At 34.3% G+C, this 23,471-nt stretch overlaps 1 protein-coding gene across 1 annotated transcript in view; it reads left to right on the forward strand.

The window, feature by feature from the left end:
• Nucleotides 1-23,471, forward strand: part of Klp10A (kinesin-like protein 10A) — a 71,375-nt gene that overhangs the window by 11,607 nt on the left and 36,297 nt on the right. The window contains exons 2-3 of the mRNA XM_065359748.1: nt 13,240-13,334; nt 19,163-19,273. Coding sequence (XP_065215820.1) covers nt 13,240-13,334; nt 19,163-19,273 — 206 coding nt within the window. The remainder of the gene's footprint in view (nt 1-13,239; nt 13,335-19,162; nt 19,274-23,471) is intronic.

Below are 23,471 nucleotides of genomic sequence, written 5' to 3' on the forward strand. Positions count from 1 at the left end.
ACTTGCTGTAAACACAAGAATGATATTACATATTGAATAACATATGTTTGTTTAAGTATACCATTTTCCAGATTAGACTAAACTATGATGCTTTTTTGTAGTAGTAATTTGTTGGAAGATAGTAAATTCAAGTTTTACATCTTCCATGAAATTCACCACCACTACTACACCATTTATCAAATCAGATGTTCCACTCAGTCAACAAAATATACAAATAAGAAACTTACTACGTTGTGCTACACTTACTTTAGGCCTTTTCTAATCCAAATTATTCGCTGCTATGTGATGTGCATGCATAAGCAATTTACATTACGTACATTACATTAGTGAATAACAACTGGAATCAAAAAACTTATACTTAATACATTACATCAGTCCCACCGACTGATTCCAGTAATAGGAGGGCAGCGTTGAATAATGTGAAAAAGCTAAACATTAATTGAAAATACAAAATAATGAAAGGTACTGTATCCTCTGCTCTGATTTTCAAAATTATTATCACCATTGTAAATTGTAAAACAAAACACAAAACATGCCAAACATGGCCATTTTCAATGATATGAGAAATGAAAAAAAAACTTTGGCCAATAAAAATAATGAATGAAATAATTCCACCAATAGAAAAAAATGAAGGTAATTCACATGCTAGAGTGCGTTGTTGTAGATTGAAGAAACTGAAAGTGACTTGGCAAGTACAAAGGTGTCTTATGTGTAATACCCAACTCCTAAGATACATTTCTAAATAACATGGTGCACTGAAGAATTCTCCTTAGTGATTGTAATAGGGTTTCCTGAGGCAGGGGTTGGGGAACCCTAAACAGTATTAAAAATATAAAACAATTAAAACATGGTAAAAGTCATGAAATTTAAAGTTTAGATTCTTTTCTTTTCTTTTTTGTTTTTTTACTGTGTTCTTTGTTCACATCTTTTAAGATGAAATACAATCCTACTGTGATAAAAAAAAATGCACAATACGATGAGTTAATCTCCTTCCAGGTTGAATTATTTACAAGTTGAAGTACTTACTGTGTCAGTCAGTATCCCATCTGTGACGGTTTCTAATATGCCGTTTTCTGTAACACAGGCCATCTGTGCCAAAGCTGCACTAGAAAATGAGTGAGTTTGGATGATCATGACTGCCTCAATGCGATCGAACCATTCCAAAAAATTTCTGTAACAGGAAATCACACATTAAGCTAACAAATAGAAAATTAAATTGAAGAAGAAAGTTTGAAATTAAAAGTACCTCGAGATTATTTTGATTTAGCCGACCAGTCATAACATATTTATATTTACATTTTGTGGTCAAATACTCAAAAAATTCAACGCAACCCTACAGGTAGCTTTCAGTCCAACCAAGGCCGAATTGGTAATCACTTTTTTGCGCCAGCTAGCTCCTCCCAGTTATTTAAGTACTCGAGGGAATCTGAAATACTCTGAAAATGAAAATAGGGTTTTGATGAAATTGTTTTCAATAATTTTTTATTGCAAATGGAAGTATTTTCTTCAACTTACTTTCAATTCTGTAGATTCAGGCCATAATGCACCTTCTGGACTCAACGAACTCATAGCTGTGAGTAAATTATTCACCCTTTTTATGAATTTTACTACAGGCTCACATCCTGGAAATTCTGTTTTGCCATCTTGTGATAATTTCTCCATCTCCGTCGCATCATCATAACCAAAGAACTGCAATGCACAAATTTATCACTACAAAGAAAACATTACATATGCCTACAGATATGCGCTGGCAGAAAAACAGCAGTGGTGGTGCGAATCGGTGCACCAGCAAGGTGGCGTTGTAGCAAAAATTCAAAAAAAAAGTGGACAACAGTCGTATTTTTTTTTTGAATTGAGTGCTTCACACCGCTGGAAAATCATCAGTGGTGGCGCTGACCTCTACATATGCCGCATATAATGCAATATTCCTTCATTATTTCTCTGTCTTTCTCTTTCTCTCAATTTTTTCCCCAACTATGTACCTAATTCTTGTACAGGAACAAATACTGTAACACATCAGGAACATACATATTACAGAATCAAGGTGAATTTAATCTTCCATTTTTTCCTTACTTGATAAGCTAACACAACGTGGCATTTTTTTGTAATGCTCTGGATTCAAGTGGTGACCATTCAACTTGTGTGATCTCAAGGAATATTTTGGTTTCTTTTCTTCAATAGCTATTAAATTTTCCCAAAACTTCGAGTCCATTTTTACATCCGGCGTCTAAAAACAATAAAATTGAACAAAAATTAGAAAAAGTAAACTTGTAAAAATTTTCTCATTTTGAATTCAGAGAGCTTTTTTGAGATTTTCTTTGGAAAACTGAATCTAGAACACAATTCTTTGGAGTTGATTTGCAAATCTTTTGTTTTTTTCTCCATTATTCTGTTTTTTTTTCTGGCCTGAATTAATCTTTTTCAACGTTCTTTTTATAAACATCAAGGTGTTGTACAGAAAAACAATTTTTCAGGTGCCAAAAATACAGACACCAGTACTTTGTATACTTCATAAAATTAATAATATTAGTACTAAAAAGAATACTAGAATCACTGAATCAGCCTCTTCTCCAAGTTTCTTAACAGAATTTACTAGGTAGATTAAAATTTAAACGATCATCACTGCAATGGTGGACACATCTTGGGTTCTTGTCATTTCAGCCATATTGACGCCACATTGAGCGATTCCAATTGGCGCCATCCGAAACAATCCCATCAACAAAAAATCCGCTATTCGCCAGCAACAAAGTATCCTCCAATATGAGTTGAGATAATACATTCCCTGGTGCGGCATTTCTGCTCAGAAAAGCACTGAGTGGCTGCATCCAGTTAACTCTAAATGGTTGATATGTACAATAGTACTAAACCATGATTACCCAACATGTTCTTATGGTGTTCAGGACCAGGAGTGTACTTACCAAGGTCAGAAAAACCATTAATTTCCAAATTTTGGGTATCCAACTTGGCAAATGGTGTAATTTTCAATTCATCCAGTAAAATAACACCTATAGAACAAAAATGAAAAGCACTGAAATTGAAAAATTAAGAAAATTAAGAATCACTGAAGTGTAATATAAGTACCTCCTTTGTCTTGCATCTCCCTGCTGACGCCTTTATCTTTGAGCAATTTGAAAATGTTCTGGTCACAACCATAATGAGCCTTCAAATTCTGGAGGTACATATCTGCATGAAACAATAACATGAATTATTCTTTCACTTTAGCATCAGAAATTTTTATCAAGTAGACTGTACCTACATACCTTCAAATCATACTTTGACATGGCAGTGCTAAAATTCCGTGTCTTCTCATGTAGTCGTAATTTGAGTTATCTTTTATAAACAAAAGAATACTTCTAGTTATATGTTCCGCCTCGAGGATCGATGTGTTTCCTAGATTTGAAGCATGCAAGAACACTCTCTTGCATGCTTACAGGAAGGTCACATATTTCTTTATGTAGAATATCTTCATTTTTTTGGGCCATTTTTCTTTGAAACCACATCACTAACTGCTTCAGTTTTTGTTACCTGTAAAAAAAATAAATCAAAGTTTAAAAGAACGCTTATAAAATAGGAAACAGATCTACAAAGCACTAATACTTACATACTTATGTAGGTACACTAGCGTGCGAATTACTTGTCCGAGCAGAAAAATTGCGATGTTACACAGTTTTTAAAAAGCTTGCTACAATGATACCATTAACAATTTTGAGAAAAATGTTAACCCTATTGTGTGTGAAAGCCCTATCCTTCAAGAACTTTTAATGTGTTTGAACCAAAAAAAAAATGTCCAAAAGCTCTTTGAAGTAAATGTGAGAGAATTTTTAGTGCTTTAGTTTTCTGCATTTATACTGGACAGACCATACATCCTATCAAAATCTAATGACCTTACATATAAAGAGAATTAAATTTTCTACAATTTTGTGAATTTGAAATTTTCGCAGGACCCTTGGTTTCAAAAGTGTAAGCCTTTGAAGTTTGAGTAAAAAAAGTTGAACTTGAAAATTGGAGTGAAACAATTTTGCAGTAAATTTTCATAAAATTCTCGTTCCAACTTCAAAGACGTGTAGCTCAAAAACACAGTGTGTAGCAAAAAATTTCACATGAACAAAATTGTAGAGAATTTAATTCTCTTTCTGAGTACTGTCTTCAGATGTTCGCTAGGGTGTACAGTCCGTCCATCTTTGAAGTTGGAGTGACGAGAATTTTATGAAAATTTACTGCAAACTTTTTCAACTCCAATTTTCAACATTTTAACCCTGTAAATTTTCCAAACACAGAATTGTGATACCCCCTCAAAAAACCTGTATGGATTCATGGCATTTCAAAATAATTGAAAAATCACTCCTTTTTGTTAGATAAAAAATACAATTGCATTAAATAAAGAGATGAAATAACTCACCGAATATAAAGCCTATTGTCCTGATATCACCGTTGTAGTCGCACTCCTTGGCATATATTTCCATCTATATCAGCCGGTTTCTAGCGTATCTGAATGTTTCTTTCAGGGTCTTACAGCGAGAGTTGGCCAGTGAGTTTGTTGTTAACAGCTCTGATCATTTCCTCCCTCTCGTCGTTCTTCCTTGGATTTTCTCCTGTACTGCTATCATGAAAACACCGTTTTCTTGTATTTTATGAGCTAAATACATTAGCTTTCTGTTTTTGATATCTTCAACGACAACTTTCCGCTCCTCTCCTATTCTTGCTAATACTTCCTTGTTGGTAATGAAGTCCTTCCATGAGATCTGTATAGTAGCCTTCGATAGCATCACATCTCAAAAGCTGATATTTTCTTCTTGCATTCTGCACTCATGGTCCATGTTTCACTGGAATACTTCTGAATGGTCCATACGTAGCATTGCATAATTCTCTTCCTCAGACGTAATACTCATTGTTCGATTTCCCAGCACATTGGCAAGGTTGTTGAAAGTGGTTTTTGCAATTCCAATCCGTGATTCAATTTCTTTATGATCTCTACTATCGTTGTTTATCAGCGCTCCAAGGTATCTGGATTGGTTTACTTTTTCAATTTCTTGTGTTCCAATGTTGATTTTGACTTCTTTATCATCTCCTTTTGTGCATCTCATCACCTTCGTCTTGGCTGTGTTTATTTTCATTCAGTATTTTAATCCTGCAGTGTTAATTTGGTCGATCATCTTCTGCATCTGCACTTCTGTCCCAGCAAAGATCACTTTGTCATCTGCGTAGCTTATTTTGTTTATTCTCTTGCCGTTGATCTTGAATCCCATTTATTTGATTCACGGTTCCCTCATTATTTCTTCTGCATACACGTTGAACAACCTGGTATAATTTTCTGGAATTCCACAATGATGGCACAACACATAAACACTTTGGACACTGTGCAATGCTTAAATAAAATACAAATGAAAATTTTGAATGCGACCACCGATCACACACGATTTAAATTCATCCATAAAAGCTGTGAAAAAATGAGACCTTAACAAAGTAACACACATTCAAAACTGATTGTGAAACAGTACTGTAAAATAAAATAGCCAAGAACTCGAGTGATACATACTTGGAAGGCGAGGCGTGAAAAAAAACTGCTGACTGGAGAAAGTTCCTTTAACAATATTTTTGTAATTGAGACCCACTGAGGTTAGAGAAATGTCTATAACCTCCCTTGTTTTTAGGTATTATGGAATGTTATTGTCAAATAGATAGTCAAGTCACCTGACTCTAAGCAAAGGTCATTGTTCATCTTTGTTTAGTTTTTTTTTTTCAAAACTGGTATCTCCACCTTGGTTTTAAACCTGTTGAACTAACCAGACTAAAACTTTGGAAACAAAATCCCCCCAGGTCAGTATTAAGTATTTCTCCTTGTCTTCTGTTCACTTTCTCATTTTTTTAAAAAAACAAATCATTTCTGTTATTGTTTTTCCTTGTAATTTTTTTTGCGACTTGTGTGATAATTGCAATCATTCTAGATTTTTTTTAGAGGAGTGTCAAAATATAATGTGTGAAAGTACCCTGCACTAAAATGTCCCTAATTCAAGTAGGCTTGTACCAAAGGAGAGGAGTCAAAAGCTCTACTGAATATCCTTTGTTACAAGTTACAAGAATACTCCCTAAGTCTCTTCTGACTACCTGTTGCTAGAGGATATCAACTCTTAGAGGTAGACAGAAGAGACCTGAATGTTTTGAAACAAATGTTTCTAGAAAGCCACTTGGCATTTTTAAAAATCCTAAACCAAAATAATGTTCCCAAATTAAAAAAATGAAACGTAAAATGAGGTGTTCACTATATTATTGCCTAAAATAACATTTTTTTTTTAGCAACAGTATTTTTTAACCAAAATAAAAAAAAATTCCCTCAAGACCAGTTTTGTTTTCTGTAATATCTACTCACTCCATTTTTGCTTTCAGTGGCACACATTTTTTGTACTTACATCAAAATTCTAAATTGGAAAACAAATTTCTCAAAACTAGAAACCTTCAATCTTAATTTTAAAAATGTTTACAATGCAGAAGTGACTGAACTGAACTGTACTACTTTCAGATAGTTGGTCACATTTATGCACTTTGTAATTCTCCTTATCTATTGTCCCCAATTTTTATTGTAACTACTCAATATCGTTTGTCTAACTTCATCAACAAAGGAAGTCAACAACAACCTGTGTTGGCTTGACTTGTCTCATCCTCCAAAATGAGGGTGGTTACATATAAGTACTTCTCTAACCCGGGTAGGTGTCATTTTCAAAAATATGGTAAAAGGAACTTTCTCCAGATAGCAGTTTTTCTTTGTGCCCCGCCTTCTAAGCAGTACTCGCGTTCTTGGCTATTTTATTTCACAATACTTACTATTTCACAAATAGTCTCATTTTTTCGCGGCTAAAGTGGTAAATTTAAATTGATGATTTTAATTTTCAAATTTTTCGAGAAAAAGTGCGCGAAAAGTTATTTTAACCAGAAAATGATGTCAGGACAGGATAATCTGGACTTCTACTTTGTGAGTTACTTTATCTGTTATTTGATGTGATTGTATTTTTCATCTAACAAAACAAGAGTAATTTTCCTGAAAAATTGACCCAGTTCAATTTTTTCTTTGGTAGATTTGTTCAACTCTAACTTGTTCATTAATTTTAAATTTTACAAGTAATCTTCATAGGTATCTAGTAAGTATTATAGCAATTTCGATTTAGACCCTAAAAGCTAGCTAGTTGAGAATATTTTCCATTTTACGAAACATACCTCTAATTTACATCTTCGTAAGACTTATTATCCTTTTAGCAGTACTGAAAAATAACCCTTTGCTTGTGCAGCAGTTTTACAGTAAGCATTGCTAATTTTTAATGTAATACACCATGCGTTTTTGCACGCAGCTGTTTGACGTAAATATTAGCAACTGTAGCAAAGGCAAAGTAACTGTGCAGATATACGTAAGTTGCGGTGTCTCAAGAGGGATAATTTTATTGCTTGGGGCGGTTTTTACGATATTTTCCAAGCCGTACTTTACCTAAGTAGAGTCATATAATGCAACTTTCAAGGAGTCAATTTTATAGGCTATACGTTCCAAGAGAAGAATCAGGAAGAAGTGAAAAAAAAGTTCCGGTGTGTCTACGACGACGTCGACGTCGAGTCAGACGAAGAAAACCGTTCGAGAGAGAATATGGTGTTAGCGAATGAAATAATAGTTTACGATATGACTTTTGTGTAGGGTATGCCACATACTCGTATACGAGATGTGTATTAAGCTATTTTGCAGTCTGGAAAAAAGAGTGTAATTCGAACGCGTTTTTACGAGGGCAATTTCAGCTGAAAATTTATCGTTCACGAAGTGAATAATTTTCTTCGAACGTTAATTACACAAGGCGAGAAAAAAATCGATGATAGTCGAGATATTCGTGTTGCTCGCTGGTCTAGTATTGTAGGTACATAGACCAGGTACTCAAATACTCGTACAATGTAAAATGGTCAAGGCAGAAGTTATTACGTAACTAACGGCCGCAATTATTATATTTTTCGCTTTTATTATAACCTATTCAATGGTAGTCTGAAATTCCGCAACGGTGAGGCGTAAAATCAAAATATTATGATAATTTTTCTCATTTTTGTTTTTTTTTCCGTCCATAAAAGCGAAGCGCACGCGCTTTATGTCGACGATGTCGCGAAACCGGAGAAAGACGAAGATATACCGCGAGATACGAGAGCAAAGGAGATAACTGGATGGGGTAGGAAGAGCAGGGTCTCTCTCGGTGTATTTTATACACATTGCAACTTGTTATATGAAATATTAAGAAGGTTAATACGACGATGGTCAGGCGGCAGTTGTACGCTTGTTTATAAAAGATTCCTTAAAAGGAGATACTCGCCAGTTGTGGAGGCGAACCCGCTAGTACTGTAGATACGAGTAGATACTGGTCCGCCGTGTATATTTTACGTGACGTCAATGTCGTTACTTTTACCCTCCTCTGGCTCCCCTGTCCAACAGATAATGCAGATATTTTTCAAGGGAGTTTTTAAAATGTATCAGGATTCGGTACGCGAGTCGCGAGTGATGGAGAAAAATACACTCATTGAGATAATTGATCGTCGTCTACGCTTGCATAGGATATTTTCCGCGACAATTGCGGCAGGTACTTGCGGATCTGCCTACTCGAAGACCCATTCAAATCCTATACTTGGAAAGACGCTCGGAAATTCTCATCGTGTTCGTGCTGACCTAGGCGTTGAAAAAAAAGCAGCAACGCGACCGCGTGCTCGCCCGCAATTCACCGAAAACAAAAAATTATGAGTCAAGATTTTCGGTGGCTTTGAAGAATTAATTGGCGTATGTGGGATGAGTGACTCTGAGAGAGAGACGAAGAGGCTCGCTCAGCTATCGTATTATACGATACACTCGCGTAGATAGTTGGAGGTATATTACTGTCGATGTAATAATTATACGTTCGATGTACGAAGCTAATTCGACATCGAGTAGAAATTGTCAACAATTAGCCCGCGAGAGTCGAGAGATAGCATCGATACCTACGTGATGAAAAATTTCATCGAAGCTCGTTTACGTTGCTGAGGATGAACCGGGCCTATGATCTCGAGTACCCAGATCCGCTTTCTTGATTCAATTAATGATCCGATGCCGCACCCGGAAAATAGGAAGTACAAATTTGAAGGTTAAAACTGCACCTCGATTTGGATTTGTGAATTTATATCGTTCGTAACGTACCGAGTATGTCTCCGCGTTACGTTTCTAATTCGGTATTCGAAGAGGGATTTTCTAGGTGGATTTGGTGATTTTTTTTTGCAGCTCGCGTTGATGGATGTATCACGAAGATGTATAATAAATAATGAGCCCGGTATTATGGTTTAGGTTCATTTTCCTATTAAATGGATGTGGATGAAAAAAGGGCGAAGAAAACGTGTATTTAAAGAAGACGACGTAAATGGAATAATAAATAAGAGTAACTGTACGGTAAAAAAAATGAGAAAAAAGTGATAAAGTTATATGTACAAGCAACCGGAAAAAATATTAAAACACACCCTTGTTATGCGACCAGCTCTCGGAGAGTTTATAGTCTCATCCTACACATGAACGAGGTTTCATTTCAACCACGCCACAACTCGAGCTATAGCTTTTTGTAATTTTAATTTTGAGAGAATTTACTAATGGATTTAGATTAATGGTAGGTACGATTTCTGTATATACCTTGGCGTACTCGTATCTGTCATTCGACCTTGAAATAGAGGGAATTAACGGTATGTCCTCGCGATCTGGTCGAGTATGCCGAATGTACGTATCTATACTCGTGTACTTGCTACTGAACTTGGGCACATGTATGGGAAATTCGAATCGATACCTCTAATAGTTGAAAAATTTTACCTATAATGATAGTGATTTTGCGATGACTGTATTATCTGATTGAATTATTTAGCTGGAAAACACTCGATTGAAAAAAATCAATAGAAGGCTTTATAGTAAGTATTAATGCGCCGACTGATGACAATATTATATATCGAAACATAACTAAACGATAATATTGTCGGTCACGAATTTATAGATATTGTCGTGCTGGTATTTGATCGGAAAGTACTTACTGTCGTGTAAATTTTTTCTTTTTTTAAAGTCCCTGCGAGTTTATTCGTATTTTGACGAGAATGTAGTGTGTTGAGATGCTCGCTTACGTGAAATTTGACCGAAAATTCAATGTTGAATCGTATTTAGTCGGGTCTTGATGTTGTGTCTATAGTTGATGTGTATAGTTATATCGGTTTATTTGTTGTGTATGGTCACCCAGGCGATCCGGAAATGAGGTGAATACTTTTCGATTGATACTCGAAGCACTAGTTTTACATTCTAGTAAATTTACATAGCTATAAAATTATATTCTGAGAAACCGTGTATCTGAACTTTTAGTACCGAGACCTACTCACCCACTGTCGTCCTAGCCTGCCATTTTGATAAAAGTGAGTGACTAGAGAGAGATCGGGGCGTTAAATCTGAAAAATGAATAAATATTCGAACTCAGCGATCTGGAATCATTAGAAATCGACATTTCACATCACTTTTTCGTCATTTTTTGAACTTTGTTTTTAAATGGGGTAAAGGGTGTCTTGAAAGACACTTGGTGGTTTTATCCAGAAAATGTAAGAAGTGAATATTGGAAAATTCTGCTTTTTCGAAAAGCTCATTTTCAAGTATTCGGGATTTTAATCAGGATGAACTTGGCCAGGTTGGACAGACTTTGAAAAAAAAAGTTGACTGAGTTCAAACCCTTCTTCAAAAAAAGTACCAACTCTTTTGTAACTCTTTTTTTCTCGTTTGACTTTTTACACTTTTCTACTTTTATTTTGACCCTTCAAAAAACTCACGTGTCCGTTCCTTTAAGGGCACTTCAAAGGTGACGGGGATCAGACCAGGTTCTGGTTACATCAAAAAAATATGCCAATGTTGGAATTCAGAGCCCCCAAATAACTGAAAATCAATGTGATTTCTCATTTAATTTTTTTTTAATTTTAGTCAAAATTGTGGCATTCTGTCTTTTTTTCATAAGTTATGAGATCCTGTTTTGAAAATTATTGATTTATAAAAATGCCCATTTTTTTGGAAAATTAGCCAGGAAAAGTCAGTAAATTTTGCTCATTCTGGAAAAATTATGAAAATTCCAAAAAATTCAACAATTTTTACTTCAAAATCCAAATTATGTAATAAACTTTGATTGAGAATGCTTTCACAACCGTTATATTCCTTGAAGGTTTGAAATGGACACCCCCCCCCTCCGTTTATATTTTATACTCGAAGGGCATTTTCACAATCATTTCTCTGCTCCCAATTTGCTGAATTGGGTCGTTTTTTTGGCCTGAAATTTAGATTTTTTATCCAGAAATTTGAAAAGTCGTGTAAGGTAAACATCGGAGAGTAACTCTGCTCTCACACATGGACACCAATTTGGTGAGGTTAGGTAACCCAACATTTTTTAAAACGGTAAATAAATAACCACCAGTCAAAGTTTCAGAAGCTGAAGTAAATTTTTCGATGAATTTTTAAAAATCAAATTTGGGTCAAAAATGTGATAAAATCGTAATTTTACTACATTGACCTAGAAAGCTGGAATTTGGCATGTTCTCTATTTTCGACCTTCTGAATCGATTAGAGACAACTTCAATTCGTTTTAAGCAATTCTGAAGCCTCCAGTAGAGTTTTGAAAGTTGACATTTTTCTCAAAATTGTACCCAGTGAAGTTGGAAAGTTGAAATTTACTTTTTTATCTCAATTTCAACATACTTAGTCAATTGGAGGTGGTTTCAAGCCGTTGTAGAGCTTCCAGTCATATTTCAGGGTGCCTAACAGTGTGCTGCTAGTCCAATAATTGTCTTGCTTTCAATACTTTCTATCAAAATGTTACGCTTTTCTCAAGATCAGACTTGAAATTTTGAAGAAAAAATTGTTGTTGTTCCCTCCTGACTGATGAAAAAATCTGTATAGAAATAGTCTTTAAACAGGTGAAAAAATATTATGCTAAAAATCTTTTTTGTTATTTTTATATATTCTGAACCAAAATTTTTCCAAAAATGTTATGCTTCGCTTTTTAAAGTATGTACTATGTTATGTACCTACATACCTAATTTTTGATAGAGGCATTAATTTGCATTTTTCCAGAACGAACAATTATGTGAAAAATGCGCCTATGATGATACTTTTATTAAAAAAAAACGCTCAAAACAAATTGAAAAATGAAAAATTTTGTCAGTAAAAATATTGATAACTCTTGCCTCCCTCCCTCCTGAAAAAATATTGTAATACCTCAGTCATAACACTGGAAAAGTAAAATATTTATTTGTAAAATTTTGACCTCTCCTCAACCCCTCCTCCCCCCAAGTCCTGAAGCGTTTGCAGAATGCCTCGCCAATATAAAATTGAAATGGTGAAGCAAATTTCGACATCTTCATCCCACCGAAAAAAAAACCTTAAGAGTGCCCAAAAATATAACAAAAGCGAAAAATTGACGTGTAAAATATTGACACCCTCCCCCCCCGCAAAATAAAAATAAAGAAGTCGTAAAGTGTTTGAAAAACATTCTGCCAAAAGTCCTGCTTTATCATTTTTAAATTTTGTTGGACACCTTGTATAACATTTGGGAAATTCCAACTTTTCAAAAAGTGCTATAAAAACTGTCCAAATCAACTATCGCGATTGTGCTTTTCAGTGACCAATTTCACCCATTACACTCCATTTTTTCCAAAATTGGTTTCTGAAATTTTTTGGAAATATCAACTTTCAAAAATCTGCTGGAGGCTTTAAAATTGCTTAAAACGATTGAGAGCAGTTTCTAATCGATTCGGTAGATCAAAAATAGAATACATACCTAATTTCAGCTTTTTAGCTCAATTTGGTGAAATTTAGATTTTTTTCATTTTTGACCGAAATTTGAAGCTATAGAATTTGAAAATTGAAAAAAATGGTCGGAAATCTGGAAAAAATCGTTTCTTTGAAAATCTGTGCAGGTTGTACGAAGCTACGAGTGAATTTAAACGTGCCTGAGGTAGACTTACTGTAACCTGAATCGTGCTAAAAATCACATTTAGCTTTCTGGAATACAAATTTCGACAGGGGTACGAAAACATCGAAGAACATCACTTCTGAAACTGAAGTTGAATGGCATCAGCCCTCTCCCCTCGGCCCTCACCTTGTGTAAAAACTTTACTTTTTATTGCATTTCGACACGAGTACCTATGTATTTCTGTTTTTCTCAATTTTCAATTCAATTTTCTCTTCTATTTTTACAGGACGAGTTCACGCTGCTTTGATATCAGGCATTTGCAGAGAATCTAGAAGCGTTACTGTAGAATGGTTCGAAGGAAGCGAAACCAAAGGCAAAGAAGTACGTACCATCAAAAAACACATTGTATATTTACCCGACGACGTCGAATTTTTTGGCGTCGAATCTTCGTCTATTAATGTAAAAATTTGAATATTACGGTAAATTACATTTCCATTTTGAGAGTAAACCTTCGCTTGAGTTACTCGTATATGGCTGCGGCGTCGTCACCGTCTTCTTCTCCGCACGATCCCATCCGGGAATTAATTCACGAAGATTTCAAGGCTGTAACAATGTACGAGTGGTCAAAACCGAAGACCGCAGGGAAATCTGGAATTGGACGTATGGCGACTGATATTTTTTCTGCTTTTTGTCGCGATTTCATGCGAATTAGTCGAGTGGAGGATTTGTAAGTTAGATGGATTGATTGGATTGGTGAGCGTTGTTCGCGTTTGTGACAGACTGGTTTGATTGACTGATGGTCTCGCGATGAAGAGCGAGTATACGTCAATGTATGGGTATTTATAGTACGACGATGTCTGCGTATGTGTACAATGTACATGGAGTACACATAATACCTATACGTTTATCTACTAGATACACCCGATGTAACAGTAACAGGTTCTGATACACGAGGTATAGGTATATATGAGGTCTGTAGGTAAGGTAGAGAGCTGTGCAGTGTACATTGTACAGCAGCATATGCGGTCGATGGCGATAGATGGCTGGCGGTGTGCTCAAATGAGTCATGGTTCAAACGAGAAGCGTCCAACGTTGTTGGTGAACCGGCGGCTCGACGCATAAAGTATAGAATGTAGAGAGACTTGAGGGACGATTCTTTGCGACATGAGGTAGGAGAAAGACGGTGATGATTTCAGTAGACGCTGCGATGAAGGGCGTGCGTTAATCGTAAGTCGACTTCGTGCAGTCCTAGTCTATATCGGAAGATATTATGACAAGACGCTGAAACATGTGTGAAGTTCGCTCTGAAATTTCCTGTAATATGAACGCCTGGCGTATGTTTCTTCGAATTGATGAAAATATGCGATGCACGTTGCTCGATCCATCGCCACGCGAATTTTGGTTTTAGCAAACTTTATAATTATGAATATACTTATACTACGAAATGAATTGTGAAATTATGGCGAAGTTAGCGATTTGATTTTATTGAGCTTACGTGTAGGTCTAGGTATGTAGATTGTAGGTACCAGTATGTGTGTAAATTGTGTGTACTCGTACTCGTATATTGTACTTATTACAAAGCTGTACCCTCTACCTGTGCCTACCAACGTGGGTAATATGTACTTTGTGTACGACGACGTCGAGCCGAACACGCAATCTGACGTTTTTGACATTACAAGGGTGGCAGTAAAGAGAGAAAGGCAATATTTTAAAATGCGAAAGTTCCATTCAAACAGCCAATTTGTCCGCTTGGTCGGTTGACTCATTTTTAACCCTATATTGCGGAAACTCGACTCGAGTCACGTGAAATATGCTCGAAAAGTGATAAAAAACATTGCCGGTGTAATTTTTCGAATTTTTTTTTTACCAATACGAGTGATTCAAATCCTATTTTAAGAAAATTTTAAAATTTTATGCGAGCATTTTTACGTATACAGAGAAGAATATTATGTAGCCTATGTGTATTTTGGCAGATGTACTCGTATCTTTGTATGTAGTATAAGATCACGTTTTGATAATCGAATTTTACGTATGCGTCGAGTTTTCGCCTTCTATTCACGTTCTAATGTTTCTTCCGGTTTGAGTTACTATCTGACTCGGCACTGCACAGTGATTTTTTTCTATCGTAACGGTGATCACGTAATTGGACTCTGTATTCGTTTCATTGGTTTAACGAACAATTCAATTGGCGACCGACCGTTGTTGTCGGTGAATTGAAAAAGCTTCATATAGAGCGTGTAAAGAATCCGTTTTTTTATGGGTTTATAGTGTGTCGCGATAAGTGAAGTTATTTTAAAAGTGCAATGAAAAAAATTCACGAGAAATTTTTCGGCAAATTCAAATGAAAACAATCGGTGACACGAATTGAAAAAATTGCACGGTTATTTTGCGGTTAATTGGGTGCTTGCTTTGAACTTTGAAGTACATGCGACGTAATTACTCAGCGCTTGATTATTTTTGGATAATTTTAGCTAATATTTGTCGTGGTTTAAGCTGGCGACCGACCTAAAAATTCAGTTGGGAAAAAGATTTTTTAAATATCAGGAAAAAATCCTCTTTTTCGAATTGTCATTTTTAATTAAAAAATTTAGCCATGAAAATCTCAATTCTCATTTTTTGTTCAATTCTAGAAAGTGAAGAAATTTTGAGATTTTTACCTCAACGTAGTAATTTTTTTTCGAAAATGGGTCAAATTCGCCATAATACAATATCAACTTCATCGAGTAAATTTTTTGCATTGAGACCCTTCTCCCCTCCTCCCCCCTCCAAAAAAAAACAGAAATGTCTGTTGTTCAATTGTTTGAATTTTTTCAAGATCACAACTTTCTGATTGGAATTTCAGAACTTGCCTCAATTTCTTGACTTCTTGTCAAAACATTTTTATGTCAAGTGATCATTATTTCTATTTTATTTTTCGCAGTTTAGTTCTAAAAATTTCAATTTCTTTATCATTTTTCAGTTTTTGATCAATTATTTAGTAATTTTTTTCAGAACTGGATAATACTTTTATTTTATTTTTTTCATACTTCAGATTCTTGAAATAAAAACGCGTTTCTTTTTTTTGACATGAAACACTGTATCAAAATGCTTATTTTTTATCAAACAAAAAAAACTTTTGAAACTTTGATTTATGTTGAATTGAGTAATGTACTCGTACTTATTCTCGGTGGAAAAAGATACTCATTCATGTTTCACGTTGATCAAAAACGAAAAATGATAAATTTTTAGCAGAAATTTTCTTCAACCGAGGTCCAACTTTTTTTCAGGGCTCGTAGTATTACTTGTTTCTACCTATGTTTTGGATACTAAAGTTACTTTTTTTTTCAAATTTTCCAAAAACTTAATTTTTTTATACGTCAAGAATAGCAAAAAATTTCATCTTTTGTCAGAGTAGCCGAATATATATAATCTAATTTCTTGCTAAAAAAAATTCCAAAAAGTAATTGTTTTTTTCTCAAAATCACTCAAATTAATATGTCGCTTCTTGCCATAAAATCCCCATAAACTCTCGCTTTTCAAATGAAAACTTGAAAAAAAGGGTCTTCCATTTTCAACAAAGATGGCGTAGAAGCATAATTTTTTCACAATAATTCCCAAAAGGCATATTTTTTGCTATAACTTGTCAGTTTTACTTTTCGTCAAAAATTGTCCAAAAGTCTTGTTTTTTTTTTGCTAAAAATCAAGAATTTTTGCCAATTGGAAAGTCTCGCTTTTTTACCACAAAAGTTCCAAAAATTACCTAGAAGTGTCATTTTACTACTTAAAAAATATAAACAAGTTTCACTTTTCTAAGAAAATTGTGAAAATATGTAATTTTTTTGCAAAAAATTCTAGAAAGTCTCACTTTTTTAAAAGAAACTATCCAAGCTTTGCTTCTGGTCAGAAATTGTCAAAAAGTCATTCCTTTTGTAGAATTGTCGAAGTCTCGCTGTATTTTTCCAAAAAACGATTTTTATGTCAAAAATCGCACAAATTCTAACATTTAGTTGTCAAAAATTGCCAAGAAGTCTCGCACTTTTTAATCAAAAAAAGTTTCAAAATAGGTAGTTGAATTTTTCATTGAAATGTTTTGCTCAGGTTTTGTCACTTTTTCGGTTACTTAATGGTTACTTTTTGAGATTTTTGATTGCTAAAGTTACCTTTTTTTTTTGGAAAAAATTGAGTAAGTACGAATCCTGTGTTTTCCATTCTAACTAAAAAATATGATCATGACACTGATTAAATGGAATTTCTTGTATTTATTTCAGGGTGTCTAGTCTTGAATTTTAGTAGGTATAGTCATGAAAGTCGTAAAAACTGTGAAAAGTCATGAAAAAGTCATGAATTTTGTTCAAAACACACTTGAAAATTTTTTTAAAAGCCTATAAAGTAAATAAAAATTAAAAAATTGAATATTTGGTCCAAAAATTAGAAAAATGAAAAAAACTGTAATACCTACTTGCCTACAAAATTAGAAAAAAATTTCTCGCAGTTTCAAGTTATTTTTTTGGAGGGAGGGAGGTATTTTCATGCGGTAAAAATGTGAAAAATAGGACATGAAAAAGTCATGATTTTTTGTGTGGTAGTTTTGTTAGACACCCTGTATTTCCACTTCATAATTTCTTTGATGTTGTAATATGAATTTTTGAGTCGTGATTTTTTTCGTTGAAATCTGATTATTTTTGGCAACGAATTTGATGAGGACCCGAGTCAAGGTGACCAATTTCAACTTGAAAATTTGTTCAAAAATCGTCATCAAATAAAAGATAATTTTTCTTTCTTTTCAATTACATTTTATTAACTTACCTTGTGGAATTTATTTCTGCTCTCTGATTTACACATTGTTTAAATAACGTCTAGAAATGTGCATTTTTTTTTAGGGGATGTGCTTTTGTTCTAACATGATGACGTTAGTTTCCGATTTTTTTAAATCCGTTTTGGAGAAATTGGAGAAATTCTTTCAAAAAAGAAAAATACGATGGACTACCCCAGCGAACACTTTGCGTAGAAATCTCATTTCTGGTTTTTTAAGAGGGATGGAGAGGGAAGGGGATGGCCTGGTTGAATTTAGGAAGTACAAAACTATTTTACTAGTGCATGTAAAGAGTATAGGCTCAATATATTTTTTTTTTGTTGAATTTTCACCCTATTTGATGTTTTAAATGTTTTCCATGATTTACATAATACCATGACTCACTCTCTCCACCATTCCTTGCTCTTTCTACCCTCAAGTAAAGGTCCCAAATTTAAACTCTATTCTTTCATCAATCATTGTTCCACTAATTTATGTAATGTACTTGGACTTACATTGCATCTAAGTACGTCTGTGTATGTATGTACTTATTTTTATTTCTAAAATATTATTAAAACACATTGGTGATAAATCCGTCAGAATATTTCGTTAAGAAAATAATCTGCTGTATACATATTTCAGTCGGTAATTTACGGTAATTGTTTATGGCAAAATGTCTTCATTTATATGTTGTTCAAAAAAGGGAACCCAATACGCTATAAATTTCGATTTTAAACGCGGATACTATTTATTATACTTTATAATTTACCGTACGTAAATTGCCTCATTGAGTAATCTCCACGTTGTTGTGTAAAGTTATCCGCAGATTTGGACCACGAAGCTAAGGTTCGTGTTCACGTTCGATGCAATGAAATCCATCATCGTTACGTGCCTCGAAAAGACGAGTCAAAATGATTAGGCAATTTTTTCTCTTTCTTTTTTTGAGAATCTACTCGTTCTTGGCGTATAGCATTTTGTGCTAGAAAATTTAATTCCACGAGACTGAATTTTTTTGGGAAGACGAATTCGTCGTTGGAGTCTCGGTGCCGCCAGTGTGACTCGAGTCTGTAGAGATACATAATATAAAGAGTGAAGGGAGAGAAAAGGCGTTAAATTGACGATAATTTAACGCTTTGCAAGAGAGTAATTTCGAGCTGTCGTCGTAAGCGTCGTCGTTACTGTGGCGTTATGTGTATTAAATGTCCGTAAAAGTGGAAGAAAAAAGAGATCCCAAGTTGCTAAGTATACGCAGAAACCAGACGATGGTGTTCACATGGGTTTCATTAATTTCCATGTAGCGGAATGTTATTTTTACTCGACGAGTATGGACTCGTAAAATATTAAATCGCATCTACCGCAGGTTATTCGTGAAATAATCGTATGCAAGAAGGTGTTTATTTTCGTAGAATTCACACGTGTGTGTAATTTTCTGTTACAGATTGATTTGGATAGTATATTAGCATTAAATAGTCATCTACTACCAGCACATACTCAAAATATTGAAACTATTCCTATCAGTTCGATTCCTATTAGCAACAAATTAGCCAGGGTAAGTATATCTTATAAAAGTAATCTTAAATCGAGGGAAAGTAATGGTCGGTGATTTCCTTTTATTTCCCTATCTGTACGCTCGCAATGTAGGATGCATGACCTTTAGAACATGAATGGTAAATAATTATACTAGTAAAAATTTCGCAGTTTCGGGTCAAAAAGTTATGGGATCGTCGTGGTTGGGCATGTAGTCGTACATACAACACAATACAACGTATCACTATGTGCAGTGTGTATTCGCAACACACGTGTTATCGATTACCGGTACTCTTGTATGGTACGACGAGTGCTGTGAATTTTAAAGAGAAATATTCTGCGGTACTATTAAAGCCACTTAAACTACTTCGAAAATGTTTTAAATTTGGCACTGTGTGTTTTAGCTGTGAGAAATTTTCTCAGCGTTGTTTTCGTCGAGAAGAATCAATCGATGAAGCGATGCGATGAGAGATTCTTGGTCGGTGTCGTGTTTTTATTATGGAAACTCGTGTTGTTGTTTGTTACGGCCTACGGGTTGATTCGAGCAATGAAAATACGAGTATGTCTACGTAATACGAACGTAATGAAAAGCGATAGTATACGTTATATTATGTCATTTGTCATCAGATGCCGAAGCAGGCTACGTCGATGTTAATCGTTGAAACGAGATAATTATCGTTTATCGTCGACTGATGATGATTTGTGACGCGAGAGCGCCCGTTTAACCATGCAGAGGAGTAGTTGAGTTGATGTAATTTCTCTTTGATGGACGTTGAAGGTTTCAATTTGGTCTTTTGAAGGGAGATGGACAGAAATTTGAGGGTGAAATGGGTAATTTTGTCGGATAGGTGTTTGATGAAATTGAGAGGAGTTGGATGGAAGAGAACGGGAAAAGATTGGCAGGTCAACCATAATGAATCTCAGCTCTCATACTAAAAACTCATTTTTTATTTTCTCCAATTTTTTCTTCAAAATGTATTCTAGACTTTTTTTTTTTAGTGAAAATTTTACGTTTAGAACGCATATTTTTTCCATCCCGAAAATAGATACACTGAAAGGAGAAGAGTTTGGAAGGACGAACTATCCTTGCTCCGTTGAATGAATTGTTCCACCATGAAATACGATGAAAATTGCTGAAATGCCACCAAAATGTCATAAAAATGGTATAAAAATCCATGAAAAATTATGGAAAACATAAATTGGGATATTTTGTTGTGAAAATTGAATTGTTTTGTGTACGATGATTAGTTCAGGTTTGATATTTCAACGCAAGGATTTACATATTTAAAAACAAATTAAATTACTTCTTTTAATTTAATTTCGAAGACATTATGGCGAGTTCGTGACAAGCCTATGATTTCTTTAGTAGGGCTTCTGATAAGCTGAAATATGGGGATATTACGTCAAAGATTAAAAGGTTACGATGACGTTGAAATTGTGGTGATTGATATTAATGTTAGGTAGGTATTGCATTTTTTGTCATTTATTTTTGTAAATGTTGTATGGTCATACGCGTATGTTTCGATGTTAATAAGTCCGAAAAAAATGGAAACTTACATTATTAGGTTCATTTTGTAGAATCCTACAAATTTTTACTTAGGATTTTTTCGATCCTGAATTTCAGTGAATTACAAACTTTTTTTTTGGAGGGGGGAGTGAGGGGGAATCATAATTTTTCAAAAATTTCTCTGCCACAAACTCGAAAATGCTATGAAGTAAATGTTCAAAAAATATTGGTCGAGAAGGGGTATCAACAAAAAAGTAAAATATTTCAAATTTTAAAAATAGGGTGTTCAACAGGTCATGCAAGTCATGCATTTGGTCAGGTGGTTAAGCAAATATTGCAAAATTATACATTTTCAGAGTGTCTACTGGCAAGAAAATTGCAAGAAAGCAAGAAAATAGTATAGAAATTCCTTCGAAAAGCAAGAAAATTTCCAAAGTAAAAAATTGAAGTTACACCATCAATTTTGAAAAATGTTGAGATCAGAAAAATCGAATCCTTTCTTTAAAATTGATGTTCTACTTTTCGAATTGCAAATTTTCTAACGCTTTTAAATTTTTATGAATTCAAAAATTAAATAGAAAAATTTCAAAGAAACTCAATAAGTAGATACCCAAACTATTTGAAAAATCCGAATTTTTCATTTTTTTCTGAACAGAACCACGAACTTTTCGAAATTTTTGATACTATTGTTTAAATTTTCGAGAAAAAATTGGGGGGGGGGGGTGGCGTTGATCATGAATTCGTAAAAATGAGAAGAGGTACGAAATTTCATGTTTGAAAATAAGAAAATAAGACGAAGAAGGCAAGAAAATGCAAGAAATTTGCTTTTTTGGTTTCAGTAGACCTTCTGATTTTCCAAAAAAATTTAAAAGAGAAGAAACTGAAAGAAACATCTAAATAAATTGGGTTTTAATTTTTTTTCATTTTATTGTAAATTTTGAATAATTCTGAAAGAGAAAATTAAGCCTTTCTCTGGACCAATCTCAACCTGACCTCGGTACTGTTTTGGGAAAATATTTGCTCAAGTTTTCCAAAAATATTGTTGGTAGAAAAATTGATTCCAAAATAATTTTGTTTTATTTGTGAAAAATGGTGAATTTTCAAAAGCATCTGCTCTAGCTTCACTCGGTCTGATTCAAATTTCTATTGCTTAAATTTTCAGAAAGGGTATTCCTAGGTAAGATAAGTGAAATGTCATTTTCCTAGATTTGGGAAATTATGATGAATTATTGTTGGTTACTTCTGAAAAAAAATCGATCCAAACTTACTCAAATAAAGAGTAAGTATGCAATTTTGAACATTGCCTCACTTACATTACTCATTTAGCATTTTTAGTTTTTGAGATAATTTAATTCAAAATTTGGATTCAAAATAGCTCAAGGACTAAGAACCCTAGAGTGGTACTTAATGTAAGTGAGAGAAATGTTCAAAATTTAATACTCTCTAAAAAGAGACATTAACCACCTTTATTGATTTTTTGGTTTTTGATAGGCCTATAGGTGCATTTAAGAATAATCGAAAAAATGACAAGAATGGCTCATTTTTGAACTCAAAATTTGGTCCGGCTCTTTAATTTCAGAAATTGTTGAGCTGTATATTTTTTCCATATTGTACAGATGTTAACGTGTCGATTTTTAAAAAAAATAGCTCTCTAGGTTCCATAAAAGGGGCTATAGGTATAATTTTTTTCGATTTTTCGAGTATTTTTCCATGTAAGTAAGTAGTCTATTTTTCGAGTATTTTTTGGGAGAGGCGCGTTATTTAATAGAGATAGATAATAGAGGAGGTAGATAAAGATAACTTCACTTGATGATGTTAACAACTCACAATTCTCCGAAAAATGAGTAATCATTCACACTACCTATACTTAGGTATCTTGTAGTTGCCATCTATTCATAGACTATTGAAAAAGAAAAAATAATTTAAACGCTGCAACAGGTATTTACATGACATGACATGTAGGTACTTGTTTAGGTGAAATGGTCTTCTTTCAAAATGACTAATTCGTAATTCCTTGAAGTCCTTACGATGCTGATTTGCTGTGTAAAACCTACCATCTCTCAACAAAAGACTTTTTTTTGGTTTGGTAAAATCTGACTGATGAAATGATTAGGAAGAACTGTTTTAAAGGTGGTTCGTGAGGGGTAACGTTGACAAAACACATGGCTCCTGGCTCGATGTCGCCTTCATGTTAGCTACCTCGTCTCACCGCACATGGTTGTCACCCCTAAACAACCCATGCATCTAATTCAAGCGCCGAATAGAACCCATTTCAACTCGAAATTTGGGCCCTTTAATTTCAAAATTTTTTGGGCTGTATATTTTTTCTATATTCTAGAGGCGTCGAGGCGCCGATTTAAAAAAAAAATAGCTCTCTGTGGTGCCATAGAACGGGCTGAATAATTTTTTTTTGATTTTTCTTGTATTTTTTGGGTTGGCGCATAGAAGATGTGGCAACAATTTTTTAGTCATATTGCCAGTTTCAGTTAATCGAGAAAAATTGCCAAAAACTTATGAATTTTTTTCGATCCTTTGGAGCTACCATTTTTTTGGAGTATTCAACTCAAAATGAAGGTCTCTGCTGAATTTGGTCAAAATCTGTCCCGTTATTTTTTTTTTCAAGATCCACCATAACGTACGCGTGTCTCGAAAACCAAAATGTTGACATTTTAACCCCCCCCCCCCACTTTTGAGAATCCCCAGTTGCAACTAG

Source organism: Planococcus citri, chromosome 4 (assembly GCF_950023065.1).
Source record: "Planococcus citri chromosome 4, ihPlaCitr1.1, whole genome shotgun sequence".
Classification (NCBI taxonomy): domain Eukaryota; kingdom Metazoa; phylum Arthropoda; class Insecta; order Hemiptera; family Pseudococcidae; genus Planococcus; species Planococcus citri.